At 55.1% G+C, this 26,712-nt stretch overlaps 11 protein-coding genes across 11 annotated transcripts; 4 read left to right on the top strand and 7 right to left on the bottom strand.

Moving 5' to 3' along the window:
* Nucleotides 1-675: 675 nt before the first annotated feature.
* On the top strand, nucleotides 676-1,414 carry B0H18DRAFT_532025 (uncharacterized protein). The gene has a single exon (XM_048038491.1). It carries the CDS (start codon nucleotides 849-851, stop codon nucleotides 1,353-1,355), a length of 507 nt encoding a protein of 168 aa, XP_047891042.1. The 5' UTR covers nucleotides 676-848; the 3' UTR covers nucleotides 1,356-1,414.
* Nucleotides 1,415-4,544: 3,130 nt separating this feature from the next.
* Nucleotides 4,545-6,228, top strand: B0H18DRAFT_1121168 (uncharacterized protein; the record flags this gene model as incomplete). Its single annotated transcript, XM_048034284.1, has 2 exons — nucleotides 4,545-6,091; nucleotides 6,144-6,228. 2 exons carry the CDS (start codon nucleotides 4,545-4,547, stop codon nucleotides 6,226-6,228), a joined length of 1,632 nt encoding a protein of 543 aa, XP_047891041.1.
* Nucleotides 6,144-7,292, bottom strand: B0H18DRAFT_1019519 (40S ribosomal protein S10). Its single transcript, XM_048029449.1, has 4 exons — nucleotides 7,042-7,292; nucleotides 6,909-6,989; nucleotides 6,666-6,849; nucleotides 6,144-6,612 (listed from the first exon to the last, which is right to left on the bottom strand). The coding sequence occupies exons 2-4, from the start codon at nucleotides 6,958-6,960 to the stop codon at nucleotides 6,408-6,410; spliced, it is 441 nt and encodes a 146-aa protein (XP_047891040.1). The 5' UTR covers nucleotides 6,961-6,989; nucleotides 7,042-7,292; the 3' UTR covers nucleotides 6,144-6,407.
* Nucleotides 7,293-7,473: 181 nt separating this feature from the next.
* On the top strand, nucleotides 7,474-10,652 carry B0H18DRAFT_1086012 (uncharacterized protein; the record flags this gene model as incomplete). The annotated part of the gene is made up of 6 exons (XM_048031978.1): nucleotides 7,474-7,921; nucleotides 8,274-8,554; nucleotides 8,606-9,167; nucleotides 9,250-9,752; nucleotides 9,836-10,518; nucleotides 10,571-10,652. The coding sequence occupies 6 exons, from the start codon at nucleotides 7,474-7,476 to the stop codon at nucleotides 10,650-10,652; spliced, it is 2,559 nt and encodes an 852-aa protein (XP_047891039.1).
* B0H18DRAFT_1019503 (P-loop containing nucleoside triphosphate hydrolase protein) lies at nucleotides 10,364-13,697 on the bottom strand. The gene is made up of 11 exons (XM_048029448.1): nucleotides 13,066-13,697; nucleotides 12,895-13,006; nucleotides 12,645-12,831; nucleotides 12,512-12,593; nucleotides 12,362-12,450; nucleotides 12,227-12,314; nucleotides 12,000-12,174; nucleotides 11,783-11,940; nucleotides 11,197-11,730; nucleotides 11,019-11,139; nucleotides 10,364-10,965 (listed from the first exon to the last, which is right to left on the bottom strand). The coding sequence occupies exons 1-11, from the start codon at nucleotides 13,483-13,485 to the stop codon at nucleotides 10,823-10,825; spliced, it is 2,109 nt and encodes a 702-aa protein (XP_047891038.1). The 5' UTR covers nucleotides 13,486-13,697; the 3' UTR covers nucleotides 10,364-10,822.
* Nucleotides 13,698-14,825: 1,128 nt separating this feature from the next.
* Nucleotides 14,826-15,690, top strand: B0H18DRAFT_1121164 (uncharacterized protein; the record flags this gene model as incomplete). The annotated part of the gene is made up of 5 exons (XM_048034283.1): nucleotides 14,826-14,840; nucleotides 14,964-15,092; nucleotides 15,158-15,263; nucleotides 15,313-15,588; nucleotides 15,644-15,690. The coding sequence occupies 5 exons, from the start codon at nucleotides 14,826-14,828 to the stop codon at nucleotides 15,688-15,690; spliced, it is 573 nt and encodes a 190-aa protein (XP_047891037.1).
* A 432-nt stretch (nucleotides 15,691-16,122) lies between these two features.
* Nucleotides 16,123-19,016, bottom strand: B0H18DRAFT_935692 (uncharacterized protein; the record flags this gene model as incomplete). Its single annotated transcript, XM_048041791.1, has 15 exons — nucleotides 16,123-16,188; nucleotides 16,245-16,584; nucleotides 16,639-16,707; nucleotides 16,773-16,987; nucleotides 17,043-17,315; nucleotides 17,368-17,392; nucleotides 17,449-17,668; nucleotides 17,785-17,907; nucleotides 17,965-18,053; nucleotides 18,114-18,209; nucleotides 18,269-18,290; nucleotides 18,342-18,359; nucleotides 18,414-18,541; nucleotides 18,600-18,678; nucleotides 18,746-19,016. 15 exons carry the CDS (start codon nucleotides 19,014-19,016, stop codon nucleotides 16,123-16,125), a joined length of 2,034 nt encoding a protein of 677 aa, XP_047891036.1.
* A 289-nt stretch (nucleotides 19,017-19,305) lies between these two features.
* Nucleotides 19,306-21,282, bottom strand: B0H18DRAFT_531658 (NADP-dependent oxidoreductase domain-containing protein). Its single transcript, XM_048038489.1, has 6 exons — nucleotides 20,743-21,282; nucleotides 20,563-20,676; nucleotides 20,295-20,504; nucleotides 20,010-20,246; nucleotides 19,940-19,955; nucleotides 19,306-19,871 (listed from the first exon to the last, which is right to left on the bottom strand). Exons 1-6 carry the CDS (start codon nucleotides 20,819-20,821, stop codon nucleotides 19,487-19,489), a joined length of 1,041 nt encoding a protein of 346 aa, XP_047891035.1. The 5' UTR covers nucleotides 20,822-21,282; the 3' UTR covers nucleotides 19,306-19,486.
* Nucleotides 21,109-23,087, bottom strand: B0H18DRAFT_531651 (NADP-dependent oxidoreductase domain-containing protein). The gene is made up of 6 exons (XM_048038488.1): nucleotides 22,652-23,087; nucleotides 22,481-22,594; nucleotides 22,198-22,428; nucleotides 21,905-22,141; nucleotides 21,838-21,853; nucleotides 21,109-21,780 (listed from the first exon to the last, which is right to left on the bottom strand). The coding sequence occupies exons 1-6, from the start codon at nucleotides 22,722-22,724 to the stop codon at nucleotides 21,396-21,398; spliced, it is 1,056 nt and encodes a 351-aa protein (XP_047891034.1). The 5' UTR covers nucleotides 22,725-23,087; the 3' UTR covers nucleotides 21,109-21,395.
* B0H18DRAFT_531690 (NADP-dependent oxidoreductase domain-containing protein) lies at nucleotides 23,052-24,688 on the bottom strand. The gene is made up of 7 exons (XM_048038490.1): nucleotides 24,564-24,688; nucleotides 24,395-24,505; nucleotides 24,118-24,342; nucleotides 23,831-24,067; nucleotides 23,767-23,782; nucleotides 23,306-23,716; nucleotides 23,052-23,256 (listed from the first exon to the last, which is right to left on the bottom strand). Exons 1-6 carry the CDS (start codon nucleotides 24,640-24,642, stop codon nucleotides 23,332-23,334), a joined length of 1,053 nt encoding a protein of 350 aa, XP_047891033.1. The 5' UTR covers nucleotides 24,643-24,688; the 3' UTR covers nucleotides 23,052-23,256; nucleotides 23,306-23,331.
* A 438-nt stretch (nucleotides 24,689-25,126) lies between these two features.
* Nucleotides 25,127-26,610, bottom strand: B0H18DRAFT_1019460 (uncharacterized protein; the record flags this gene model as incomplete). The annotated part of the gene is made up of 8 exons (XM_048029447.1): nucleotides 25,127-25,562; nucleotides 25,618-25,649; nucleotides 25,705-25,753; nucleotides 25,809-25,824; nucleotides 25,883-26,040; nucleotides 26,153-26,247; nucleotides 26,305-26,402; nucleotides 26,467-26,610. Coding segments are annotated over 8 exons (884 nt in total), but the record flags the coding sequence as incomplete, so codon positions are not given.
* Between the last annotated feature and the right edge of the window lie 102 nt (nucleotides 26,611-26,712).

The raw sequence follows: 26,712 nt of genomic DNA, 5'->3' as shown, positions 1-26,712 counted from the left end.
AGCCAGGTACGTTCGGATGGATGCGGGGGTGGCGGCGGGGGTGGGAGTGGACGCGGGCCGGGCGTGAAGCGCGCGACGATGCGCGCCCACGCGCGCAAGAGCAAGGAACCGGTCCGCCATGCACCTGCGCGCCCGATGGCGCCTCACCGCGCGCAGATGCAGACGCACGTGCAAACCCGCGCGGCCGGCGCGCGGAAAGCGGCGAACGGCGGCGAGGCGAAGAAAACGACGTTCAATATAGGTTCGGTCTCGTCGAACGGCTCCAGGTCAGTTCGTCGAAGTGCAAGGAAGAGCCCGCCCCTGCTCCCAAGTCTCGCCACCCCGAGAGCTCGAAGGCTCCCGCCGTTGCTGCCGCGCCACCGCGGCGCGGGATTGTCGTCACAGAGTCATCGGACTATGAGACGACGGACTCGGAAGACGACTCGGAGTGGGCGTCAGAGAACAGTGCGTCCGAACGGGAGCGTCAGCGCAAGGCGCGTACGAGTGAGGAGACTCGGCTGAGGCAGGCAGCGGAGGAGCGCAGCGGCAGCGGGACATGTTCGCGAAGGTGCCGCGGCGGTCGTACACGAATCTGCCGCGGACCCAGTCCGGCCTGCTCTCGCACTGATGAACCCGACCCGAACATCTTCCCGCCGAACCACCCTACCGCGGCTTCTCTTCGCAGGACATGACCCAGTTCGCGCGCCAGGGCGCGGCGCCCCCGCTGCAGACAAGCAAGAGCTCGGCGCGCTCCCGCAGGCGGCGACGGTCGTGGCCAGACGCCGTTGACGGGCGGCGCGCGTACGAGCACGGTGAAGGCGAAGGACACTGCGCATCAGAAGGGCCGCCCGCAGCCGCAGAGCGCGGAGATGGACGAGGACACGGATAGCGAGACAGACAATGGTCTCCAGGTCTCGCACAGCTTGGCACAACAGAAGCTTGCTGCGTTAGCGGATTCGAGTCGGCGACGACATTCGGATCGTGGGCCGCCGCCGTCGCAGTCCGTCCGCCCTCAGATCCCTAGCATCGCGACGGCACCTATCCCTCTTGGTCATCCTTATAACTTGCCCGCGCCTGCGCCACCCATGACGCCGAGGACGACGCGCAGACAGATGCTCTCGACGGAACTGTCAGAGAGCCTGCGTCGGAATTTGCTGTGGGAACGGCAGGTAAGCAGGACTAGTATGATGGGTCCCAGGCGCAATGGTCTCCTCGGCAATGGCCTCCGCCCGCTCACCGCCGTCCACGACCAGCCGAGGAATAATGGCTCGGGAAGCAAGAGTGGGGATGAGGACGAGACTAAGGATGAACACAAGCAGCGCGCCGTCGCGCGTAATCGGAGTTGGGCGGACGACTACCACTACGCAGGATGGTAGTGTCGTCGGCGTCGACTTTCCCTCTTCGCGCATTTTTCGTTCTGGTTCTAGTGTATGATAATCGTGTTTTCGTTGCATGGGCTCGTGTTGTCTCTCATTCCGTCCTGTCTTGGTTTCTCACCATCCATGTCGCGTCCCTTTGCTCATCCGAACACTCTTTCCGTTCTTCATCGCACGCATATTCTGGGGTAATCGCAGGTACAATACTCCGGCACTCGCATCCCTTCTCTCATCGGTCTCCCGCATCGCATCTGCACTCCTCACTATCTGCTCGGGGCTCTGGCTGCATCTCGTAATGACGATCCCCGGGCACCCTGCATGCTCTGTAATAATGTGTACCATAGTCCCCTACCGTACGTAGCTTGTAGGCTGTACAGGCGCATCCTAGTGTGCAGCGTATGTCATTGCTGCATCTGGAGAATACTCGGCTCGCGCGTGAACGTTGTTGAACGTTAACTCTTCCGGCCCTCGGTGATCCTCGTCATATCGGAGGATGACATCGCGGTGACGTCGTACAGCTTCCACTGATGTACAGATTGGCGTGCACGCTCGCCCTTCGATGGTCCATTCGGCCAGGGGGATGCTATCTGCGGCCATTCTAGCCAGGTACTACGGGGAATAGCGCGTCCCCTGGACGTCAGTTGCGGACTCTGCAGCACGGAGTGTTTCCACGTCCTCTGCATCCAGCGCAATCTCCGCTGCCTTGGCGGTCCCTTCCACCCGCGCGACGCTGCTCGAGCCTGGAATGGGCACGAAGTCAGGATGTTCGACTTCGACCACTGGGATCCAGACGAGTGCCATCTACCCCGGCGTGGCGCCGTACCTCGCACGCTGCGACCCTGCGAAATGCGTCGACGAGCACCGTGGCCAGATTCCTGTCTTGTAGAAGTCTCCCTCGGTGAAGCACGGGAGAACCTACTTGGTACGAAGGCGCAGACGTCACGGTCCCGGCCATCGAAGTCTGTGGGTGATCTGTACTGCGTAGCGCCCGGTCGATAAGGCCTGGTGCAAGGCAAGGTAGAAGCCAATCCGGAGCGCGAGCCAGTCAAGTTACTGCAGCGGTAGACCAGGCTCTCGGCGGCCACCTATCTCGACCAAGTGGTCAATTGATACACCACGCTCCCGGGCAGCTGCGGCGAAGCTAGAATTCGATGTCGGGTTCGGAGACGCTGAAATTCACCTGGTGTGCGACGACCTTCTCGTCCACTCCGGGCACGCTGCACTGGGGGTGGTCGGAGTCAATGCTACACTCGCTCAGCCCGATCTACTTCGTCTTGCCGCTCTCGATGTAGAGTTGTAACGTTTCCCGGACGAGGCGAGCAGAATGTGCATCTAACTTATGTGAATACGTCATGGACCGCCGCTTCGGCTTTGAAGCTACCTTCGATCGGTACTTCGAGATCCACATGGTGCTGGTAATGCGGCTCGTCTGCACGTTCCTGAGCGAGCTCTCGAACTTTACGTAGAGGGTTTATTATTGGACTTCAATGCCGTTGGGAGCATCCGGCCGGAGATCCCTGCCGCCGAATTTCATGCTTGAAAGGAATATTTCGAATTTTCTACCCGTTTGTGCGGACCACTCCCGATGAATCACTGGCCTACGAAATGCATTAGTATTATAAGTAGGCCCGCTGCAGGGAATTCACCGTCGCACTGCTCACTCGCGCTGTAGCCGTCTGAAGTGTCCCAGAAGGTAGCACGGTAGTTGGCGGCATGAGTGAGAGTCGCTTATACTCTCCGCCTCGTTCCTCTTTCAGGCTGTAGAAAGCACCGATGCCTATAGCGAGTGAATATGTTCTGCGGTGCAATCGCTGGTCCGGCTGCTTACCCATGGCGCCCAAACCCACAGCGCTGACTGTCGGCCCATTGCGGCCCAGGGTACTCCGATATTAAGAGTCGATGGATAGTGACGTAGCGGGATCTAATTGTGGGCAAAGCTTAATCAGTCACGGCGAGGAGAAAGCGCTGACCGTCGTCACCGCCCTAGGTACTGTACTCAATAAAGATACTTAGGTATCAAACGACTTCTCCCTCCAGGCATTCTTCCGGAAACGCACTCAAGTTTGCCCTGTTGGATATCCGAGTCTGACTCGGCAGCGGGTGAGCAATATCACTGAACGCATGCAACACACCCTTTTCCAGACATGCTTGCCGGCTTTCGTGGTCTGTCACGGAGCTCATGTCGTCCGAGTCGTCCCCCTTCTCACATAGCACAGACAATAATAACTGTGTCGATTTCCGTCGATCGGGCCCGGATTGGCGCAGGGGTGAAATGCGTTCGCTGAGGTTCGCTGTAGTACTACATCACACTAGAAGAAGAGCTAATCATCATTACCACCGTGACTGCGGCGTATGGTAGTACAGACTCACGAAAATAAGTTCAACGAACGGGATTGACGGCCACATCTGACCAAGATTGCTAAATCAATACGTTTCGCATAGCCAAGGAAGCACTACAGTCTCACTGGCAATTACTACTTGATGTCACTTTCACGCAGCGGCCACCGTGACGACGTACTGGGCCGCGGGCCGTAGCATGCATCATATGTCACTGGTGATCCCTACCCGCGCGCCCCATACTGTTCATCACTACTAGCGGTTTATGCCAGAATACAATGAAATCGATGAAGACGAGCGAACAGCGTCAAGATAGATACGGGAGAGAGAAACATAGCGGTCGTTTACATACTCGTTCGCGAGCTTCGCCTCCATGCACACGAGCCACAACGATCGTTGGCACAAGATAGCCAAATTTGGCAGGTGTAGCAGTTCGATGTGGACGAGACGCGAACCTGCTCAGCCTCTTCCCACTGACTCATACTACTGAGGTGGTCTAATTTCCGCTGCCGATCCTTCGATAACTTCGACGCCTATCGTTATTCTCTGTTGTCATTACCGGACGCTGAGCTTGCGTTGAGCTCGCTTGTAATCATGTTACGTGCCCGCACACCACGTCATGCATATGGCCATCATTGGAAGGATAATACCAGCAAGCCGCCGCGTCTGAGCTCCGGAAAAGCCTCCAGGAAGAAGCAGGATCTTGCCGATGATAAGAGGGCTCGTCGCTGGCCAGGTCGATCCGCATACACGTACTGGATCAGTCACCTTTTCTGGCGGCAACCGCGACGGGCTATCCTTATTGTGTTACTTCTTGCTGCGGGCATGCTCTTGCTGAATCGGTCAATTCCCATGAAGCATCATGCGGTACAGACGACGCACGGCTCGGATCCGGATGCGGTAGGACGCTGGATGGAGGACGTGGATTCGTTCCTGGAACTCGAGGACCAAGGCAACGACACCGTCCGAGTACCGATCCCTCTCGTAACTCGAGATATTATCGAAAAGCTGTTACTCGCGGAGGAAGAGACGGACGGTGGCGATGAAGACCGGGATGCCCTGGTTTATCAAGCGGACCATCGGTACCACTCTTCCGGAGAGGGACAACAGCGCTGGCCACCCGTCGTCACTGCGCTTCCTGAGGCGCGCACAAGCTCATCCTCTCGGCGTATGCAATCTGTATCACCGTCTGCGTCTACCAGTAACGCAATAGACACCCAGTTCTGTGGGAAGGCACCTTGTCGGCTCCTCCTTATCCTCACCATCCCCGAGCGCGAGCCAGCGAAGATACAGCAACAGCTCGTCCAGATCCTCGCTCTGGCCAGAAAACTGAATCGTACGGTTGTTCTTCCGAATGTAGGCAAAGGACGCGTCGGCACCTGTCAGCGCTGGGACTTTGACACATACTTCGACATAGCTTCAACTGCGCTCGGAGGTGGAGAACGCATGATGATGATGGACGACTTCCGGACATGGGTCGATATGCGCCCGCTGAGTCCGACGACACAAGTTGTCGCTGTTGACGAGGGTGCCACGGAATCCAACACCGTGGTCGAGTACGCTTCGATGGTCCATGAGAAGGCGGCGAAAACCATGCGCTGCTTCAAGACAAGGTTTCGTGAGCTGGAGCTGGAAAATACTGGGACAGCTACCATGCACCTCTTACCTGTCTCGGAGGGGCGATCAAATTCCGGTGAAGCTGCCATACTGGTCAACGCGCTCTCGGAAGGTCGTGACACTACAAACGCAAGTGAAACTACCCCTGCTTTACCTTCCGAGCTGGACTACGGTACGACCACTGCATCCAAGCTCCCGCGCCACTCCGACTCGGATGTACTCCTCCTCTACTGGGACGTACGCAGTGATCTATTCTCCACTGAGTCAACTACTGCCATCGACTACTCTCCTAGGCTCTGGGCTCTTGCGAGCCAGGTGACGAAGGACTTGCAACCGTACCTGGCTGTACACTGGCACATCGACAAACTCCCCGCGGCCGTCCTTCCTGCCTGCGCCGATGCTCTAGTCGACATGCTGGACATCCTGCTCCATGATGCGTCGGTCTCACATGACATACGCACCGTGTACTTCTCGTCAGACCACTCTCTCATGAAGCTCGCATCCCACTCGGAGGACGCGCAGAAGAAATCGTCTGATCAACATACCGCGGCCATTGACATCATACAAGCTGCTTTCGCACCGGGCGGTGAGCTGGAACGGTGGGTGCTGGAGACGAGGGAGGGACTTTTCACAAGACTGAATGAGACCAACGGAGGCACGGGTACCTTCGACGAAGACCAGCTACCACTTGGCGACACCGGTGTACAAGATATACTTGCTAGGATCGTCAGCATGAAGGCAGCACTGTTTGTCAGTGGCACAAAGGGCTGTGGCCGTTTGAGGTATGTGCGGTAACCAATCGAGGTGTGCAATGCATCTGAGGACCAGGCGTAGCTCTGCCGCCAGGCAAGTCACAGACTTCCGAGCTCGCGCGAAGGACCATGGTGCGATAAAGGATGTCGTCAATCTGTTCGGGTAGCACGCATGGCCCAGTGTAGTGCAGAGGAAAGCATCGTGAATAATAGCATAAGCGGGGCATGGGTGTGCTCATACTATAGTTTTGCGGCGGACGGCAGGCAGCAGCCATATACTCATCATAACGATCCGACCCACCGCTCCCAGCGGCCAAATATGTGACCAGCGCTGACGTGAAATCGTCTACTCTCTCGGGGCACCACGGCCGACACCTGCGAACCGTGGCCTGTAGTCGCCAGGCGCATCCTCCTTCTTCCGGTAGTCGTCCCGGTCGCCGCGCGGCGCACGGTACGCACCCTCGCCTCCGGGACCGCGGACCTGTGCGGGGCGCGGAGGACGAACTGCCTTCTTGTGGGTGGCAGGCACAATCTCGCTAGGCAGGTTGAGCCTAGCAATTTTTGCCATGAGATACGGTAAGCCCATCGCTGAGTGTGTGCGCACCATTCACGGAGGAACTCAACGCCCTCGGGCGTGAGGACGTAGTAGTACCATTGCCAAGAGAACTGCGTCTTCACGAGACCCTTGGAGGTGAGGCTCTGCATCGCCTTAATAACTTCGAGATTAGGCACATCGAGCTCTTCATGCTTGGGAGCGTTGTAGTCCTTCTTGGCGACAAGGACACCCTCTGAGCCACATTTCCTTTGAGCTCCCTGCGCAGAAAAGAGCAAATTTTCGCGTGCGTACCCTTGAAAAGAGACTCGTAGATGATGCGCCTGTGGGGCTTAGAGATGATCATGCTGGGCGAGGGCGGTTTGAGGTCGGAAGCTACACGCAACGGTCAAAGTGAGCAACACGCAGATACAACACTGCTACTCACTGCGAACGTCTGTCGCACTTGTTCCGGCTATACGCAAACAGTAGAGTCAGCCCTCGCTCCATCTCGGTCAACGTCCTCATCCGATGCCCGCTCGACCCATCCACCCTCTCTGACCGCAGAATTCTCGTCCAAACGCCGTCCAAGCATACTCCAGGCATATAGAAACCGTCTGAAACACTCACATGGCTTGAGGGAGCGGCGGGGCCTTGAGGATGCGTTGAAGTCGACGGGCAGCGAACGCTTGTGTATCCTGCTCGTCTGGCGCTACCCCAATCGGGCAGCGCCAGCAAGCAGAGACCTCGGACACCTTGATTCACGTGGGAGTGACCCGGGGCATGGCGGGCGCCGGGCGCGACGCGGTCAGCACGTGTGCAGGACGCGTTCTGCCCGATCCCTGACTTGTCCCTAAAGTTACAAGTACCACCCGCGACCATGTCCCGCATCCCCCAGCCATCCTCCCCTCGCACGCCGAGTAAACCTACACACTCGCCTACATCATTACTCTCACCTGGTACACCCCGAACCCGCACGCAGTCCACGGTCACATCGAGCTCCAGGCCGACAACGACACCGCTGAGGACGCAGCGGAGCTTGAAGACTCTCAAGCCAACGTCCAAGTCTCCAGCGCCTCCAAAATCGCCAGTTCCACGTAGAGCAATGCCGGCGAAAGCTGAATCTCCTGAGCCATCAAGGCCTCAGCTTAGCATCCGTGAACAGATTGCCCTCAGGCGCGCCGAAGCAAAGAAGGCACAGACGGGACCGGCCGAAGGAAACGATGGATTGGACTTTGTGGGATTCGAGGAAGCTCTTCCTGGAAACACTGAGGATGAGGTCGGTCGCTGGTCAGTGAAGGAATCTATCGAGCGTGCTCGGAGCTCAGGTGAGTCGCTCCGCGTCGTTTACAGACGTGTCAGGCAGCCGTACGCACGGGTATACACAACGGTATCTCAGACTACGTGCTGGTTTGTCACTGCTGCTAATCATCCTCGGGTTGTGACTTCCGCTTGCATCGACGCCCGTTGCGTTCGGCCCTTATCGGCGCTACTCAAGAGGAGTGAGCGGACGTCCCGGTGGATGATTCTTGTTGGCAGCACACGCTACAAATTGCGGGTGGGATACTCCAGTCAAGGTGTCATCTCAGGCATGGCCATTAACAAGCCGAGACAGTTGTCTGACACGCCCGTAGTCTTGTGTCGTGCGCGAGACTAACTCTTACTACTGTCGTCCGAAAGGCACCCTCAACTTGATATCGCGTGCCCTTCCTTGCCTACCATCCGCTCTGTTTGAGATTCACTTGGGCATCAAGTCTGAACCCCTGAAGTCTGTCCCGCAAGAACCACCTATCTCTACGTCGACCACGGACGAGATCTCAGCCGGTCGTCGCAGAGGAGGTCAATCCAACGCCCCGTCTTGGTACGAAGCACAGGACTTGCAGGTGCTGAAAGCATGGTCCAACGAGATCGTCGAGATTCAACCGGAAATATCTATGTTTGGCTCGCTGAAAACAGTGGATGTCAGTATGTAACCTGCTTTGTTCAAATGGATGTACTAACTCTGTGATTAGCTCCATAACAACAAACTTGTCAGCTTACCAGATAGCTTCGCTGATCTGACCGCGCTGGTTATCCTGGATCTCTCGCACAATGCGCTTACGTCCCTGCCTGTCAATCTCTTTGTCCTTCCCAATCTCACAACCCTCAACCTGTCACACAACTCCCTCACATCTCTACCCTTCCGTGCACCACTCGACACTCAAGGCTCTAATACGCTCAGCCGAACGCGAGACGCCCGCGGTGACTGGTTTTCGCAGAGTATAACTCGAGCGACAGCCCCTCTTCCACGGCTGACGATGCTCAATGCATCGCATAATCATCTGGCCGCCCTGTCTATCCAGTGCGCGGGTCTTCCTTCGCAAATCAACAAACTCGACCTGTCCGCTAACCCACTAGGTCCGTCTACGGAGCTCTTTCTGGCTCTCGCCCGTCTGGAGCGTCTACGCGAACTTCTCTTGGAGCGCGCAGAGATCGGAGATGATTCCTTCCCTGCCGACATTCTGTCGTCGCTATCTCCCTCAGCAACGTTCCCGGTTCTGAAAGTACTTGACCTTGGCGAGACGCACGTCACGCGTCCCGCGATCGAAGCTGCGTTCAGAAACCAGCTCTACGGCAGGAACTTGATTTCGAGATCACGAATGAGGATCCTCGCGAGGGGTCCTGCGTGTCGTGATTGGCAAGAAGGTCATCAGAGAGGCATGGGAGATTGAAGCGGAGCGGAGAGCGAAGACAAAGGCTGCCCGATACGGTGGGGCCGGAGTAGAGGAGGGCTTAAACATCGGTGGTCGTGCGTCTCGCAACGGGACGCAGAAGCAGGAAGTGGTGCAGGAGGCATGGGAGATTGAGGCAGAACAGGGACTGTTGACAGAAGGCGCAAAGAGACGGGCCAGAGCGGCGGCGGCGGCGGCGCGGACCTCTAGCCCGCCTGCATCGTCTGCATCTTCACCTACCCCAACTTCACCACGCAAGAACCAGGTCGTGCAAAAGGAGCCATGGGAGATAGAGGCAGAACAAGGTCTTCTGACCGAAGGTGCGAAACGACGGGCACGAGCTCAGGCTGCAGCTGCAGCTGCAGCTAGTACCAACGAGTCTTCGCGTGCGCAGGCCGCTTCTCCAGCATTGTCAGAAGCTCGCTCATCACCTTCGCCTTCGCCCAACGTCGCTTCCGCGCTCTCGAACCCTCAGTTCTACGATGCCAGCACACATACATTGACATTGCCGCCCTCTACGCCTCCGACAAGACTGCCCACGCACGTTCCATCTCTCTGGCCGTGTCTTCCTGGGGCGACCCGAGGCGAGGAGGGGCGTCCTCAGGCGGTTCGGATCTTGCTCTAGCCATCCCGACAGCCGCGCTGCCCCTTGCGGCGATCGCCGCCCAGCCATTGGCGCAGACCCTCAGAGTGCTCAACCTTGTCAACCGGCGGAAGGATCCATCCTTCAGCTTGTCCGCTGACGACGGTCCGTTCCTCCCCTGCCTCGAGGAGCTGAGCCTCCAAGGATGTAGTCTCCCCGACTCGGTCCCTGTCTCGCATGTGGCGAATGGTGACGAGTACTCTTCGCTTCGCAGGAACGAGCCTCTGCTGTCCCTTCTGGCGAAGCTGTTCCCTAGCATGCGGACGCTCGACCTGTCATACAATACCCTGAGTTCCGCTGCGCTGACAAAGGATGCCCTGACGCATCTCATCCTCGCCGCTCCATCTGAGGAAATAGGGAATCCTCGTAAAGGCCTGCGGCACCTCCGACTTCGCGGAAATCGGATTACGGAATTGGATGGCTTCCAAGGTCTCGCTGAGATGTTCAAGGGGAACCGAGATGTGCCGCAGTGGAGGCTCGAGGAACTGGATCTGCGGGACAACGAGATAGGAAAAATCCCGCCAGAGTTGGGACTGCTGTCGCTCGACGTGTTCTTAGTGGACGGCAACGTGTATGTCATTCAGCTACTCTCCGCAACCTCATGCTGACGATCGGCTTTGCAGTTTCAGGGTACCTCAGAGGAGAGTCTGGGAAAGGGAAGGGACCAAGGGACTACTCAGCTGGCTGAGAGGAAGAATCGAGTAGGAAGGGCTGGGCAAACATTTTCGGAAAACATGTGCTATAGTTGGACGGGCTCATCGGTAGTTGGGAGCAGTGTGTGTAACAACAGTCTACTACACAAAACAGGATACCATGGGGCTAATAGAATAGCATTGTGACGCAGTTGGTACAGTTTCTGATCGAGTCTGATCACGTCAAGCCTCTTCTTCCGCGTCGGCAGTTTGCTCCTGGTATGCTTGTTCAAGCCACATGCTGTGGTACAAGCCGCCCTTGCGTATCAGCTCGTCATGTGTACCTTGCTCCACAACCTCTCCGTCCTTCAGTACAAGGATCAAATCTGGAACGCAGATGAGTTTATGCCACCCGTAGCAACACCGCAGGAGAACGTACCTGACTCGACGACGGTACGCAGCCGGTGGGCAATGAAAATGCTCGTGCGGCTCTTGTCCTGGAGAAGGGTGTTGATATTCTTCATCAGCTCCGCCTCCGAATGAGCATCCAGCGCAGATGTCTATCGAAAGCCGTCAACACCCATGACACCACGGAATCGACGAACACGACCACTCACAGCCTCGTCGAAGAACAAAATTGGTGGGTCCTTGAGCAACACGCGCGCCACCGCCAGACGTTGCTTCTCTCCGCCAGAGATCATCAGGCCCCGCTCGCCGACCTTGGTCGTGTAGCCCTCGGGCAAGCGCATGATAGCGTCGTGGACATGGGCTTTCCGCGCAGCCTCCATGACCTCCTCGTCCGAGGCGTCCAGCCTGCCGTACCGCACGTTCTCCAGAACGTCCGAGTGGAAGAGGGGCGTGTCCTGCGGTACGACACCGATGGCCGAGCGGAGAGACGCCAGCTGCACTTCGGAGATGTCCTGGCCGTCCACGAGGATGCGCCCGGAGGAGGGCTCGTAGAACCGGAAGAGAAGCCGGAAGACGGTGGACTTGCCGCAGCCGGAGGGGCCGACGAGCGCGATCTTCTTGCCTGCGGGGATGGTGAAGGAGATGTTGCGGAAGATCGAGCGGTCGGGGTGGTAGGCGAACCCGACGTTCTCGAAGCGAATGGAACCGCCTTGGAGCTGCAGGGGCTTCGCGTTCGGTTTGTCCTACAAGGCGAGTCAGACGCAGTGACCTGTCGCAGCCATGTTAGGAACGCACCTTAGGCGGCTGATTCTGGGTGACCAGGCTGAACAGTGTCTCCATGTCCAGAAGACTTTGTCTCATTTCTCGGTAAATGGTACCAAGGAAGTTCAACGGCAGAGATAACTGGAACACGAGTTGGTTGACCATAACGAGATCGCCGACCGTCATGGTTCCTGTAACGGCCCTCGTCCATTAGCAAGTGTAGCGAGGCGTGAGTGGTGAGCGATCTCACCGTTTATCACCCCTTGAGCGGCAAGGAACATCGTGGCAGTCAATGCTGACGAGAAAATGACATTCTGCCCCGAGTTGAGGTAGGCTAACGACGTGGCAATCTTGATAGATGCCTTCTCGTACGTAGAGAGATGTTTATCGTATCGAGCAATCTCGTGCTTCTCATTATTGAAGTGCTGCAGAAAGTGTTGGCATTTGTGACTGACTTCCGAAACGGATAAGTGATACCTTGACGGCCTCGTAGTTGATTAGAGAGTCGACGGCCAGCGTCGCAGCCTTGTTATCCGCAGAGTTTGCTTCTCGTCGGAAGCGCGTTCTGTTGGCATGTCAGCACAAGCATATGGAACTCCAGATTGAACGTACCTCCACGACGTTGTACGCACTGTGAACCACGTGTAAGCCGCCATTGTAACGGCTGTGATGGCTGCGAAGCTCCATCCGAACTTATATGACTAGAATGATGGGAATAGTCAACACAACTGGAGACTCGCCATGCATGGTGAGCTGACCTACCAAGATGCCGCATACAAGCGAGATCTCGAGTGCTGTAGGGACAATCCGGAAGATGATCGCCTGCAATACGAAGGTGATGCCTCTATGGTACCAGGCTCAGAGTATGTACAACATGGAGACGAATCGGACGAACTTCGTTCCCCGGTCAATCGCTCGTGTGAGACCACCTGTCTGTCTCGAAAGGTGGAATTTGAGGTCCAGGTTCAATAGATGCTCGAATGTGTCCCGAGCGACCTTCCGTATCGCACGCTGCCCGACGCTAGCGAAGGTTGCGTTGAGAAGTTCCCCAAACAGAGTGGCACCAATACGTGCTGCGCCATCTGCATACTCAATAGAGCCTGTCTGAGACGAGCACATTCAAGATAATTGTGATTCGGACGTACAACCCGCGATGAGTGACCCGACTACTACCCAGACTGTAGATGCAGCAGTGATGTCTACGTTCAGCGAGTCAATGATCTGCTTGAATATTAGCGGTACTTGGACGTTCAGGAGCTAGCATAAGCAGCGTTCATTCAGTCACCCTGACATGTGCACATTATCCTTCGTCGCACCTTTCCGCTTATGAGGAGTCCGAAGCCAAGTATCACTCGACTGCGAGTCGACCAGTCGTTCTTCGGCCATATGTTCTCTACTAACCGCTTCACGATGCCCCAGTCCTTCTTCCGCTGCTCTGCCTGACTGACATGTTCAGTGTCACTAGTGGCAGATGGTGCACTCTGCGCGGCCTTGGCAGCAGGTGTTGGTGTATTCGGAGGCGAGGGTTGCACGCCCCCGTTCGCTGGAGGTTGAGGTGCGGACTGTTGCGTTCCACGGGAGCCAATGAAGGCCGCCCGGAGGGTTGTTCGCGGACGAGAGACTAGATTGCTACGCGCGAGCCAGAGTGTTCGAGACTGTACACATGATCGGCATGGTAGAGCTGGAGCCCTCGGGCTTGCGCTCTTCAAGACCGAAGTTCTGAGGATGCAGTTCATCTTGAGCAGGCAAAACTAGCGAAAGAGAGGCCCATCAGGAGAGCGACTCTGGCTCTGAAGACTGCTGGAGGCGGCAGGAAGGAAAGACGAGAGAGAGAATACGGCCGACGACCGTGTCGGTTCACGCGAGGCATGCAATCCTGGTCCTCGGTTATCTAATCTGACCAATGTAATGGGCTCTGTTGATAACCTTCGTAATACATATCAGATAAGATCAAACCCCATCGACGCATCCTCTTGGAGTCCGACTGTCCGAGTCATTTTCTGAACCACCGCTTTGTCTCCTCCTATTATTTATCCCACGAGAGGCCCAGCGTGCGTTGCTGGAGAGTGGCCATATCGTCCTTGCTACTCTTTTACTCATCTCCTGACCGTGTAGGGCACCCGGTGATGGACGTCAGAAAGCGCAATATTCGCAATGAGCGTCGTGACCCGCGACAAACCGGCGACTCGGACGGGTCGTAGTCTCAGGTATGGCAACATATGTAAGTAAATGAGCACTGAGTACTGCGAGCTCATAGCCTCTAGCTGTAGGTAAGTTATGGGGACATGCACTGGGACAATATGCCCCGACGCTGATATATGATGCAGATACGAGCCTGACCCTATTTCTGTCGTAGGCCGTGTGCTCCGTTGAGCATTCACATTATATGTAGGATTGCTTGAAAGCTTGCAACAGACCGACAACGTAATGTTGCATATTATCGAAGAAGGAGTAAGAGTCTGATGTCAAAGCGAGACGGCTGCCGGGTCGTCTAAATACAGGCTCACGCAGTTGGAATCAATGAACAGAGCATCCATTCCCGAGAAACGTTCCGAACGGCAAGAACGCCCATATTGGACTCTGCACTTCTATGTAGGTATGAGCGCGGAACAGACGAATAGGTGCGCTCCGGTCTATTCAAGTGCCGAATGACTGCAGTCTGGATCTGCGTATCTTTGCATTGTGCTGGCGCTGGATGTTGCCCCTGATATTGATTTGATCAGCTTTCCAGAACCCAGCACCATAGGACTAGATCCAAGAGTTCGTACCCGGGAACTACTCCACTAGCAAGTCAAAAGGTAAGGTCATAATGTTATTTTATATCCTTGTGAATCTTCTTAAGCCAAGGGGCAGGGAATATGACGGCGAAGACCGGGGCTACATACCGCTGGCGAATGATTACGTGGTGGTGAAACGAGGTAGCTCCGGTGGACATTCGACGACACTGCCAGTGTGTCGAAGCTCAGCGCCGTCAGCTTCCAGCACGCCACCTGAGCCACCGGGCTGCTGTATGCGCGCGGCGCAAAGGCGTCTATCGATATTTCGTTTGCTGTCGTGCAAATGTCAGAAGCGCAACATGAGGCACAACACCGTATGCATTGAAGACAAGTATATAGGACTGGGCACTGTCCCTCGCCCTCATCGGCTCAACTCACTTCTATCCCTCACTGAAATTCCCACCTCTTCAACGACATCCTCAAGTTGACCGACGCAGGTGGTGAGCGACGCCGCTCCTGACGTTCCGCTAACAATTCTGATCCACACTGCCCCGGTTCTCAAAGGCCAGCTCATCGTCAACACTCAGAACCCCATTCGCCGTGTTGCAGTGTCTTACGGCGAGGTGGTGCGTTGTCAGTTTCAGTCATACCAATGAAATAAACCCCTAATGAATATTCGTCGCACCACTAGGTCGACGGCTTGAAGATCTGGTACCAGCTCAGGCGCCCCGGCACCGAACTCGTGGCCGTGGAGCACGGCAGCCAGTTCAGTGGCGCTACTGTTGTTGAGCTGCAACGTACGTAGTCGAGCGTATTGTTGTCGTCATTAGCTGATTGCCTCCACAGCCAGTGAAATCCTGCTCGCCGTCTTCGGCCGCGCCGGCTACCAGAACTCTTACAAGCGCAAGATGGTCAACAGCATCGGCTTTGTCATTTTCGACCAGAGTTCCCTCGCCGTCCGCGTTGAAGGTGTAAGTGCTGCAGTCACGTTGTTTACCACGGCTTATGCATGCATCCTGCACAGCCTTTCGGTAAGTAACAGCAACAAGTCCAACAATGGGGAGCCTTTCCACGTCGCCAACGTGATGGCATTCGGAGGCTACGCCAAGCCGACCACTCAGTGTGAGTTCATCTCTGGTGAGCTGAAGGCCATCGCTCATGCGTTATTTGAATTTAGACGGCCTCGCCGGCTTGTCCTTCTACAAGGACCTCACGTCTGAGTGAAGTCGACGTACGACTTCACTAGGTGTCTAATATCGTCGTATGGTCTCCCTGAGTACCGTCTTGTGTTCAACCACATGCGGTATCATTATGCAATCTATGATTACTGCGCAGTTTGGAAAGCTACTTGTTCACCTTCAAATCCTTTAGGCTCCATGATCTTCGATGCGTCTGAGTCCTCATTGGTAGTCGGGGCCCTCTTGTGAACAACGAGTTACCCAACTAGCATGATTATGGCGCTCTGATTGTTTAGAACACCCATACATGAGCGTGGAGCACATCCAACCGTGCATCCTATAAGACTAATCAATGCACCACACTAGTGTTCTGTAAGCCGCCTAGGAACGAACCAATCTCTACCTTTGCTCGGCGTTGGATCCAATGTCTCATATCTAAACAAGAACAAACGCTCGAGCCTGGCCCGACATACAGGGCTCATTCTCTATATGCCTCCAGAATGATATCGGCAGCTCGCTCTGCAAGTGCAATTGTCGGTGAGGCCTACGCCCAGCCATGTCAGTCAGATCAACCCTCGCCACGTAAGGCAATGAATTTACCGTATGCCCGCTCGTGATAGTTGGGAACACGCTCGCATCGCACACCCTCAGCCCCTCGACGCCATGCACCCGCAGGAGCGGGTCGACCACGCCGCCGTCCTCCCTTGGGGCCATCCGAGCGGTAGATGTCGGATGGTACAGCGTCTCGACGCGGTCGCGGATGATTGCCTCGAACTCTGCGTCCGACTGTTGTGCGAGGTTATGGTTGAGCAGGCCCGTGGCGTCGGCGGAGCCGGAGGGGTCGAGAACCGAGGACGAGAATGGAGGTGTGTTGATTATGTGCGAGACGAGGCGGGTCGCACGGACGAGGACGGTGATGTCGTGTTGCGTGGCGAGGTACCTGTGCTGTTCTCAGCCATACATATCATATGCGGCGATCAGGGCAGAGACACACTTAGGGTCAATGACTGGCGCGTCAGACGGGTTCGCTGACTGCAATCTCACAGTGCCCGTGCTTGTTGGCCTGACAGGATACACGTCAGGTCAAGGATAGACGAAGCGCTGCAGGTAAATAGAGAAGGACAGCACCTTAGTAGGACGGCATGGAGATCAACGTGATGTCCTGGTGGGAGCGAGACCCGCACATGCTCGATGTACGACACCGGCGTGAAGAATATTTCGATATCCGGCGCATCTGGTCCCGACGTAGAGTCTTCCAGATTGTCCTGCGTGGGCAGAGCGACACCAGCCTTAGCGAAGAGGGAGGCGTCGGAGGAACGTGCGAACGCGGCGGCTTCAAGGACCTATGCACCACCGATCGTATCAGCAACGATCCTTGCCTTTGAGCAAAGAGGAAACTTGACGCGCATTCGATGTAAGCGGACCCGTCCCGCAAAACTTGTACTCTGCGAAGTACGCCAACCCCTTAACGATACGCGCTGGGTCCATTTTCCCAAACTTGGCAGGGTTATACGACAGAGCCGACATACGGGACTTGGTCTTATCGCGGAAGTGGAAATCGATGACGGGATGGTCCATGAGGTGAGCGCCGACGCCTGGGTTGTCAACGAGCACCGGGATGCTGAATGAGGACAGGTGGTCCGCTGGACCGATTCCGGAAAGCATGAGGATCTGCGAAGGGTTGATTAGCTGAGGTGAGGGCATTGTTCGACAAGAAGCGTACTTGAGGTGTATGTATGGCCCCGGCTCTGAAGAAGCATCGTCAATTGAGTGCCAGCCTGAAAGGTGAGCCTACATGACTCACGATATCACTACCTCCTTCGCCCTCACCTCAAATAACTCTCCCGTCCTATCCTTGAACTTCACACCCACTGCTCTCGGAGCTTGACCTTCAGTCGTTTGAAACAGGATGCGCGTCACCTGCGCGTAAGTCGCGATGACGAGGTTCGGGCGCGTAAGCACTTCCGGGGTAAGGTACGCAGACTCTGTCGTCACACGTCGGCATTGAGAGTCGATGAAGGTCACTGCAAAACTGGTTAGAGGATGCACGAGCAATGTGACGGAGGGTGACTGACTCGTCTACACATATCAATATGAATGGTGATTTATGACATCGCTGCAGAGGACCGAAAGTTTTGACGCACTTTGCTTGACCCGAGGGTACCCTTTTCTGTGTTGAGGTCCGGATTACGCTCCATTCCAGCATTGTGGCAGGCCTCAAGGAAGCACTTCGTGGTATCTGAGACATGACCATGGTAGCCCACTTGATACGGCAATAGAGTTCAGTGCGGCGACAGCTGACACAATTATGCCGCTTTACCGTGCACTGGCCCTGATGATCCACGGAGGGTGGCGTCGACCAGTGAGTAGTCCTTGCTCGGATGGAACTTCTCGAACTTCCGGAAGTATCTGAGGACGTGGCGTTGGTCAAAGTGTTCTACGGGTGTTCTGGTCGTCACTGGGGCGTACCTACTGAAGTTCTCATGTTTCCAGTCGGAAGCACCGTCTTGGCCCTTCTGCATTGAAGCCCATTCGTCGAAGTCTGAAGGGGCGCCATGATGGAAGCTGAAAAGTATGATATGCCAGTGAGTACCGCTCCAGCTGATATCCTAGAATCAACGTACACCATGGCATTCATGGACGAGCCTACAATATGCTTTGGTCAGGGTTATGATACCTCTCGCAATGTGTGCTTACACCCTCCTAGCATCTTTCCTGGTGGAGCTATAGTTAGAACAACTGGTTGAGAAACGCAGAGAGCGAAGGCACCTCTAGGCCAGTACTTGCGTTTCGAGGCAGCGTGTTCTTGAGGTACGGTGGATATGTTCCAGTCCCACTCTGTTTGGTAGAGGTTGTGATAAAACGCTGGAACACGCGAAAAGGGGTTATGCGCAGAACTGGTAGCACAGTATGTCAGGAACGATTGGGTTGAGAGTTCGTTACTATGGTGCGTACCTGCCGCCGGCCTCAATGAGCAAGACACGTAGCTTCCGGTTCTCAGACAAGCGGGAAGCAAGCACACAGCCAGCCGTGCCTGTATCACATTCGAATTTGACTTTTCAGTGTTTCCCGACTAGCGCAAGACAACAATATGAGCTCACCGCCGCCTACAATCACTATGTCATATTCACTTGCGTCGGACCTCTCGCCAGTCTTCAGTCGCCGAACAATATGCTGCAAACTAGTGATTCCTCGGGACGTCCGCTGTGAGAGCGACACAGCGAAGCGCAGCACAACGATAAGACCACCGAGAATGGCGAGAGGTCTCAATAGTTGGAACTTGCAAGCAACTTGCAGGTGGGCTGGTAGCTGGCGAAATACAGCTGCACTACAGCGCTCGGCGAGGGCTTGTAGTCTCTTCAAGCTCAACATGATTGCCATTGAATCATGAATGTTGAACGTTTGAGTGGCCTGCTCAGGCTCCGGTTGCCACGGACGTCGACTCGGCGGAGCGACAACCTGAGATTGATGCCATCGGGCTGCGATCTGCGCCACCCTACTCACTGAGCGCCGCCGCGCCTGTGCATTGGCAAGCACTGACAGAACGTTCCCCTTCCTCTGCCTAAGGATAGAGTGCCCCATCTGTGTCACGGACGGCTAGAGGCCTACTATGTGACGATCTTGGATGACAGGTGGTTCTGCGTGAGTACCGCGCGGCGAAGGTAAGTATCCTAGATACCGTGCTGCCAGTGGCAGTGCCGCAGTCTTTCCCGTGCTGATATACATTTCTACACACGCAGAATCGAACGCGAAGGAGAAGGCACTTCGTAAAACTTCATTTCCACTCCAAAGATACAACGCGACTTGCACACTGTCTTTAGGTCCCGTCACGGTCGATGGAACTACTCGCCCTTCCACTCACTCAAGGGCACGCTGTCATAGGCCAGTGTTTTCAAGTACGCTTCCGGGTACCGCGCACCCGTCACTTCTGCCGCCAGCACAGCAGCCCGCAGCTCCTTCACATCCTCCTCGGCGAGCGTGACCCCGACGGCCTTCGCATTCTCCTCGAGACGCTCGATGCTGCGCGATCCGGGAATTGGGACGAAATCAGGGTTCTCTGTGAGGATCCACGCAAGTGCGGCCTGTCCAGGCGTAGCGCCGTACTTGTTCGCGACTGCGCGGAACTTCTCGAGCAGGGCCAAGTTCTTCGGGAAGTTCTCGTCTGACCAACGGGGGAGCCATTGAAAGCGGATGTCATCCTTCGGGAAGTCATTCCGCGACTTATACCTGAGAGAAATGAGTCATCATCTCAGTTATTCTATGTGCCGGCGACCCCACACGGAGCGATAGCTCACCTTCCCGTAATCATCCCTTCCGCAGTCTATGCAGCAACGTTGACCGACGACGAGGACACTAATTGCTTACCTCGCCCTAGCGGTGAGTAGGCGACGATAGCCACTCCCAGCTCGCGTGCCGTAGCAAGGAGACCGTCTGTTTCGATCTCCACCTCGAAGGCGCTGTACTCCATTTGACAGGCGATGACCTTCTCTCCAATAACCGGGACGCTTCTGGCGCGCCGGAGATGGTCTGCGCTGCATTCACTAAGACCGAGGTACTTGATCTTCCCACTCTCAACGTACGGGCGCAGCGTCTCGAGCACCACTGACGAGACAGTCAGTCTACAATCGAGCGAGATTCATACATTCTGACCTTCGATAGGGAGGGCACCATCAACGCGATGCTGGTAATAAAGGTCGATGTAGTCCGCCTTGAGTTCGCGCAGCGACTTCTCCAGTTGGTCGTGAAGGTATCCAGTAGTTCCAGGAGTGATAGCGGGGTCCCGGCGGCTGAACTTCGTCGCGAGGAATATCTCCGATCGTCTGCCGGTCTTCGTGAACCAGTCTCCGATCACTCTTTCACCTGCACCAATGCAAAGAGTCAGCCACGGCCGCACAAGCACAGAGGAGGGGGGACTTACTCGATCCGTAGATGTTGGCCGTGTCCCAGAAAGTGACCCCACGATCTGCGGCGTAGGTGAGCAGCGAGTGAGCCTGTTCATCAGGGATGCCTGTTCCGTAGAACGCTCCAAGGCCTGCATCGGATGTCGATTGTCAATATGCGCGTACTGTGTAGATGTTAGCTCGCGATAAGTACTTACCCATCGCTCCAAAGCCTATTGCGCTAACCAAAGGGCCATCGCGTCCGAGGCGGCGAGTAGCATATGTAGACTGAGACATGTTGCTAGTGCTGATACGACCGAGTCGATGCTGCCAGGCCAGTTCGTCGCTGCTCAGTTTATATACAAAAGCGATGTCCACAACGTCAGCATGGTGCGAGCATGAGTCCCACTCTGCGGTCCGTCGTGCGCAATTGATTTCGGAGCCAGAGCATCGTTCGGCATTGTGGTGCAGTAGGACGCGTACTTGTCCCGGTCGGTCAAGATCAAGCACCGACTCGGACCTGCGTGGCGTGGGCCAACCTCCAAATCAGGTAGGCCTAGGCGTCGTAGTTCTTGTATGTCCGCTGGCACGGTCGTTAAGGTTCAGCATTAGATGTTGTATCCCGACTGGTGATTCATGGTCGAGGTATATTGGAAGTATACACCTAGAAATCTAGCTTCAAATCAATATGACAAGCTCGATTCTCGAAGTAGACCGCTGCAGAAGAGCCCACTGGCATTTGTCCATTGCTCAGCGTCGTCATTTGGCATGCATGTTTCATGATCGCAATGCGCGACATAAGAGCGCGCTAGATAGAAACGTGACAAGTGATCAGGGACACCACTGCCTCGGACAGTAACCCCAGCGCCCTTCAGGCCGACTCGCCCTTCCACTCGCTCAACGCCACACTATCGACAGCTATCTTGTAATTATCGGGGTACCGACCACCTTTAACATCAGCGGCCTCCACCGCGGCGCGAAGAATCTGGACGTCCTCCTGTGCCAGCGTTATCTCCGCAGCTTTGGCGTTCTCTTCGAGGCGCGAGACGCTGCTAGACCCAGGAATAGGAATGAAGTCTGGGTGCTCCGCTAGAATCCAAGCAAGGGCCACCTGGCTTGCCGTTGCGTCGTACTTCTTCGCCACTTCCCGGAACTTATCGAGGAGCTCGAGGTTCTTTGGGAAATTCTCGTCGGAGAAACGAGGCAACCATGCGTGACGAATGTCAGTGGTGGCGAAGTCGTGGCGGGATTTGAAGCTTGCAACACGGTCAGGGATTCTCTACGCACAAATGCTAGTGTGCACGTTGACTCACCGGCCAGTCATCATGCCTCATGGACAGGTCAGCGATCACGCATACTGTATATACAGACAGCTCGTACCTCGACCAAGAGGGGCGTATGCGACGACACCGATCCCAAGCTCCCGAGCAGCAGCGACGAAGCCATTGTGCTCGATCCCCAACTCGAAGGGGCTGTACTCCATCTGGCAAACTACAACCTTCTCGCCGACGCCTGGGACGGCTTTTGCTCGCTTTAAGTGGTCGATACTGTTCTCGCTCAAGCCAATATACTTGATCTTGCCGCTTTCAACATACGGACGGAGGGCTTCCATCACCGCTGTAAATGACGTGCGCAATAAGTGCTTATCTGTGAAAGAGAGACAGAGCCACCACCTTCGACTGGAACCTCGGGATCAACACGATGCTGGTAGTACAAATCTATCCATCCAGTCTTCAAATCCTTCAGAGAATTCTCGACCTGGCGAGATATGTAGGACGGCTTGCTGTTCGGCTTGGTGCTGTCCGGGATTCCAGGGGTGAGGTCCATCGCTCCAAATTTTGTGCACAGGAATATTTCAGAACGCCTTCCCGTTTCGGCGAACCACTTTCCAATGACTTCCTGGCCTTCAGACGGCAATCAGCTTCTCGACGCCAACGTATATGGACAAAGACTTACTGGTCCCATACATGTCGGCAGTATCCCAGAACGTGATGCCACGATCTGCTGCGTAGGTAAGCGTCCTCAGAGCCTCCTCTTGATCGGCAGACCCATAAACCACTGAACCGATTCCTGGTGGCTAGAATCAGCTACCCACATCATGGATGAATTGACGGTCATAACGCTTACCCATGGCCCCGAAACCGATGGCACTGACGAGGGGGCCATTGCGGAACAAGGGACGATTCGGGTACGTAGCCATTGTCACTGCGACTTAGCAGATACTTAGTGGTATTGCGACGGCTGCCGTCGCCGTGGCCTCCTTTAGCTTTGTTCGCCTCCGCCATCACTTGAGGCATGGCACTGCTGACTCAAGGAGTTGGAGCTGACATCCCGTGAGCGGCTCCATGCGTCGTGCCGAAGGTACACGCACTCTCGCGGCACTGTACACAGATAACGATATGACGGCAGCGCCTATCTTACATAGGTTGATAGAGACAGCAGCGTCAAGACGCACAGGCCATACCAGGCTCACGGACCGTTGCGGATGCCTCACCCTTGTCATGATTCTACACTGTACACAGAAAGATGCACGAGCACCTTCCGTACGAATTGACAAACTTAGACCGGCTTTACACAGATTCAGCGTAAGCAGCCACGTATGATCCACCAATGATGTGCGACTGTCCATAGTAGTACAAAGAAGACAGCAATGAGATCCGAGTCACGGTCATGATCGGGTGCAGCTTCTGTACAGTACGCGGTAGTCGATATCGGTGCTTCTTGTGGGCCCCCTGGTTCATCGTGAGCAACATAGCAAGACGTACAGAGCGTCTTACTCACACTTGACCCGCTGCGCTGATGGCAGCTTACTCTCCCTTCCACTCGCTCAGAGGTGCGCTGTCAATGCCAAGCGTCTTGAGGTAGAAGTCGGGATAGCGAGTGCCGTGCATAGGAGTTGTCTCGACAACAACACGAAGTTGCTTTACGTCTTCTGGGGACAAGACAAGCTCTGCGGCTTTGGCGTTCTCCTCGAGATGCTCAACGCTCTTGGTCGAGATGACGGGGATAAAGTCGAGATGCTCAGCCAGCAGCCATGCCAGTGCTACTTGCCCAGGGGTCGCGCCGTACTTGTTCGCCACTTGCCGGAAATCCTCCACAAGGGTCAGATTCTTCGCGATGTTCTCCGCAGACAACCGTGGCATGAAGAATCCGCGAATGTCGCCCTCTCCAAAGTCGCCGTGGGATGAGTAGCTGGACAGGCATCAGTGCGGGCTGCCCGACAGTATCATTCAATCACGTACCAGCCAGTGGCCAGCCCTATGCGTACGTCAGTACATCTGCCGATGTTCACTCTCCATGACTCACCTCTGCCAAGTGCGGAGTAGGCTGTAATGCCTATGCCAGCTTCACGTGCCGCTGATGCGAAACCCGACGTCTCGATACCGCGCTCGAAGGGGCTGAACTCTATCTGGCAGGCTATCACCTTCTCGCCAATACCGGGAACAGCTTTGGCTCGTCGGAGATGGTCGATGCTGCATTCACTGAAGCCTATGTATCTGACCGTCCCGCTTTCCACGTAAGGACGAAGAGTTTCCATTATGACTGACAAATTTTTCGTCAGTGGCGCGCTCGGTTGTCAATTCTGACCATACCTTCAACTGGGACTTTGGGGTCGACGCGGTGCTGATACAAAAGGTCAATGTAGTCCGTTTGTAGCTCCTTCAACGAATTCTGAAGTCGTTGCCTGATGTACGATGGGGTGCTTGTAGGTGATTTCTCGCCCAGGTCTGCAGGCATTACAGCGCCGAACTTTGTCGACAGGAAGATCTCGGACCTTCGTCCCGTATTCGCAAACCAAGCGCCAATGCTGCGCTCAGCTACAGAGATAGTGTGAAGGAACGGTCAATGTGTGACCAGGTTAGGGCGTACTCGTTCCGTAGATGTCCGCGGTGTCCCAAAACGTGAGCCCTCTATCTGCCGCGGCAGACAGAACGGCCATGATGTTGGTTTCATCGCTCGTTCCATAGACTCCAGCTGAAGCTGTAAACAGACAATCAATCCACGGCCGTTCACAGAGTGCGGACAGACCACAACATACAAAGCACTCCTAGAGCGATGGCGCTGACGAGTGGGCCATTGCGACCGAGCTGACGAGTGGGATACCTGTACGAGGTCATATCTTTGTCCTAGAGCAGATTGATGTGCATTGTAGCATGCCATCGCAGCTATATAATGCCACATCTCGATACCTAATGGATGCACTCAATGTGCGATCCCACTCGATATTCCGGGCCGGTGCGCCACACCATGATTTGATTATTCATGCTGAACCAAGGTGTTCGCTAGTATCTCTTCAAGTTTTTGGTTAGCGACGGACATTCAGGTGTTCGCTATGATATGTCAGCGAAACTTTTGCTGTGGCAAGTGTGCAGCGCGTTGGTAGCGCCCCAGTGGCGCCTGAGGGCGTTTTTCTGCGTCGAGCCTAATGAGGCAACTTGTGTAGTTGGTCTTTCCCAGGCAGGAAAAGGACGTATGTAACAGTCTTTGGACCTCGCGAAGCAAGACAACCTGACAAGGAATATCAATAAGGAGGAAACCTAGGTGGGCTGAGTGGACTATGCCGGGATATTCGGGCATCTGTCCGAGCCCATGACTTTTGTAGCTAGCTTGTACCCGTGAGGCATCGCACCGAGCCACAGGAGGAACAAATACTTTCGGCATTGATTTGAAGCGGTGATATACCTCCACACCCGTACCGTACAGGAATGTGCACATAGAGCGAGGAGGATGAAGGAGCTCCCCATTCTACCGTTGCTCTTCTTGAATATCCGTATCGCCGTAGACATTCGCCTGATCCGTATCGTCGGCGTCATTGCCTAGATCGTTCATCGTGTCCATCTCATACTCTTCGGTGTTACCGCAGGGAGCGTGTGCAGCTGCACCGGCACCAGGCCGGGGTTCGAAGGCGATGCTTGATATGTGGGTGAGGTCACCCAGCATATGGGAGATTGTGGAGCCTGATTCGTCCGGATTGACGTCTCGGATAGAGGCCTGCCGGAGATTGAGCAGGAGCCGCGACAATAAGACTATCAAAATCCTTTGAGACCTCAAATGAGCATAAAGAATCTGTTAGGGATGTAGGGAATACGCACGATTGAGAGACAGTGTCGAAGAACCACACATCCTGACGTAACGCTGATGAGGATGCAAACCTATGACGAATGGTCACACGATCGCACCGTAAGATACGAGAGTAGACAGTTGACGAGCTGTAGAGTCAGAATTGCTCTAGCAACAGGTAGATAAGAATACAGCATGCGTAGATGGGCAGAGTAGGACGTACATGAAATAGACAGCACCTGGAAGTAACCTTCCATCAGCCGTCCGGTAAAGAAGTAGAATATGACTTTTCCGCACCGTCTCGAAGAAAAAACCATGATATACCGTATAATCTTGGGTTGACTCGAGCCTGTCCCTTTCCAAGCCGTCGTACAAGAAACAACATCCTTGACCAGGTGAGACCGGCGACGATGGCTTGCGAGAGTATGCTGAACATTGAACTAACAATGAACACTACGACAGAAGGTCAGCGAGCCTGCTTGTGATAGAATCAGGTTGTTACAAGAGGTCACCTCTTCATGCAATCAGTGAAGGCATGTGATTGATTGTCAAATGGTAAATACTCACTTTTCAGCTGTGCTACCTTCGGTCTGGACCATAGTATAGCAGAGCCAGGTACCATCGACATCCACTACCTGAAATTGGGTTGTAGCTATGTTGTACTGCAGGTGTATGTCAGTCTGTCATCTCCAACTTAACGACTGTCAGATTTTGCCTACCACACTGACGATAACTGCGAACATGCTAGTCGCGAACACTGTCGCAGCCCACATCAAACCACGGTTTCTGACTGCATATGCACGAATTGCTGAAATCACTGATGACGCAAGTGCAAGTTCAGTATACAAGGCGAACACGGAATCTTGGGATAACAGACTGACCTGTGTCCAGTATACTCGGGAGCAGACCGATCACTGAGGAGCTGACGTAGGTACCGCGGCAACTGTGCATCATATAAGTCATCGAGACGACGGTCCAACGAATGGTCATGAGTGACTGACTTTTCCACAGTCTATGGAACATGGTCAAAGAGTAGTGCAAAGATGCAGAAGGATGTGGTGACATACCGGTAAGGCGTACAGAATGAACACCAACTGTGTAATCGACATGCCAATCGTGGTGAATCG

The sequence above is a fragment of the Fomitopsis serialis genome (genome assembly GCF_022376445.1).
Source record: "Fomitopsis serialis strain Sig1Antser10 chromosome Unknown B0H18scaffold_57, whole genome shotgun sequence".
NCBI classification, from domain to species: domain Eukaryota; kingdom Fungi; phylum Basidiomycota; class Agaricomycetes; order Polyporales; family Fomitopsidaceae; genus Fomitopsis; species Fomitopsis serialis.
The sequence above is the reverse complement of the archived record's forward strand: the minus strand, read 5'-3'. Positions and strand labels throughout refer to the sequence as shown.

Excerpts from the sequence above, each read along its gene's own strand:
- B0H18DRAFT_531690 (XM_048038490.1), bottom strand. The coding sequence starts at position 24,642 with ATGACCTCGTACAGGTATCCCACTCGTCAGCTCGGTCGCAATGGCCCA. Across the intron at positions 24,506-24,563 it reads CATCGCTCTAGGAGTGCTTT|CTTCAGCTGGAGTCTATGGA; the intron begins GTATGTTGTGGT and ends GTCTGTTTACAG. Across the intron at positions 24,068-24,117 it reads CCCCAAAGTCCCAGTTGAAG|TCATAATGGAAACTCTTCGT; the intron begins GTATGGTCAGAA and ends AAAATTTGTCAG.
- B0H18DRAFT_531651 (XM_048038488.1), bottom strand. The coding sequence starts at position 22,724 with ATGGCTACGTACCCGAATCGTCCCTTGTTCCGCAATGGCCCCCTCGTC. Across the intron at positions 22,429-22,480 it reads TGCCGACATGTATGGGACCA|GCCAGGAAGTCATTGGAAAG; the intron begins GTAAGTCTTTGT and ends TGCCGTCTGAAG. Across the intron at positions 22,142-22,197 it reads TCCCGAGGTTCCAGTCGAAG|CGGTGATGGAAGCCCTCCGT; the intron begins GTGGTGGCTCTG and ends CGTCATTTACAG.
- B0H18DRAFT_532025 (XM_048038491.1), top strand. The coding sequence starts at position 849 with ATGGACGAGGACACGGATAGCGAGACAGACAATGGTCTCCAGGTCTCG.
- B0H18DRAFT_1019519 (XM_048029449.1), bottom strand. The coding sequence starts at position 6,960 with ATGATCATCTCTAAGCCCCACAGGCGCATCATCTACGAGTCTCTTTTC. Across the intron at positions 6,850-6,908 it reads CTACGAGTCTCTTTTCAAGG|AGGGTGTCCTTGTCGCCAAG; the intron begins GTACGCACGCGA and ends AATGTGGCTCAG. Across the intron at positions 6,613-6,665 it reads GTTGAGTTCCTCCGTGAATG|GCTCAACCTGCCTAGCGAGA; the intron begins GTGCGCACACAC and ends AAAAATTGCTAG.
- B0H18DRAFT_1019503 (XM_048029448.1), bottom strand. The coding sequence starts at position 13,485 with ATGAACTGCATCCTCAGAACTTCGGTCTTGAAGAGCGCAAGCCCGAGG. Across the intron at positions 13,007-13,065 it reads GACTCCTCATAAGCGGAAAG|CTCCTGAACGTCCAAGTACC; the intron begins GTGCGACGAAGG and ends TGCTTATGCTAG. Across the intron at positions 12,451-12,511 it reads CGCTTGTATGCGGCATCTTG|TCATATAAGTTCGGATGGAG; the intron begins GTAGGTCAGCTC and ends CCATCATTCTAG.
- B0H18DRAFT_531658 (XM_048038489.1), bottom strand. The coding sequence starts at position 20,821 with ATGTCTCAGTCTACATATGCTACTCGCCGCCTCGGACGCGATGGCCCT. Across the intron at positions 20,677-20,742 it reads AATAGGCTTTGGAGCGATGG|GCCTTGGAGCGTTCTACGGA; the intron begins GTAAGTACTTAT and ends CATCCGATGCAG. Across the intron at positions 20,247-20,294 it reads TGGTGCCCTCCCTATCGAAG|TGGTGCTCGAGACGCTGCGC; the intron begins GTCAGAATGTAT and ends CTGTCTCGTCAG.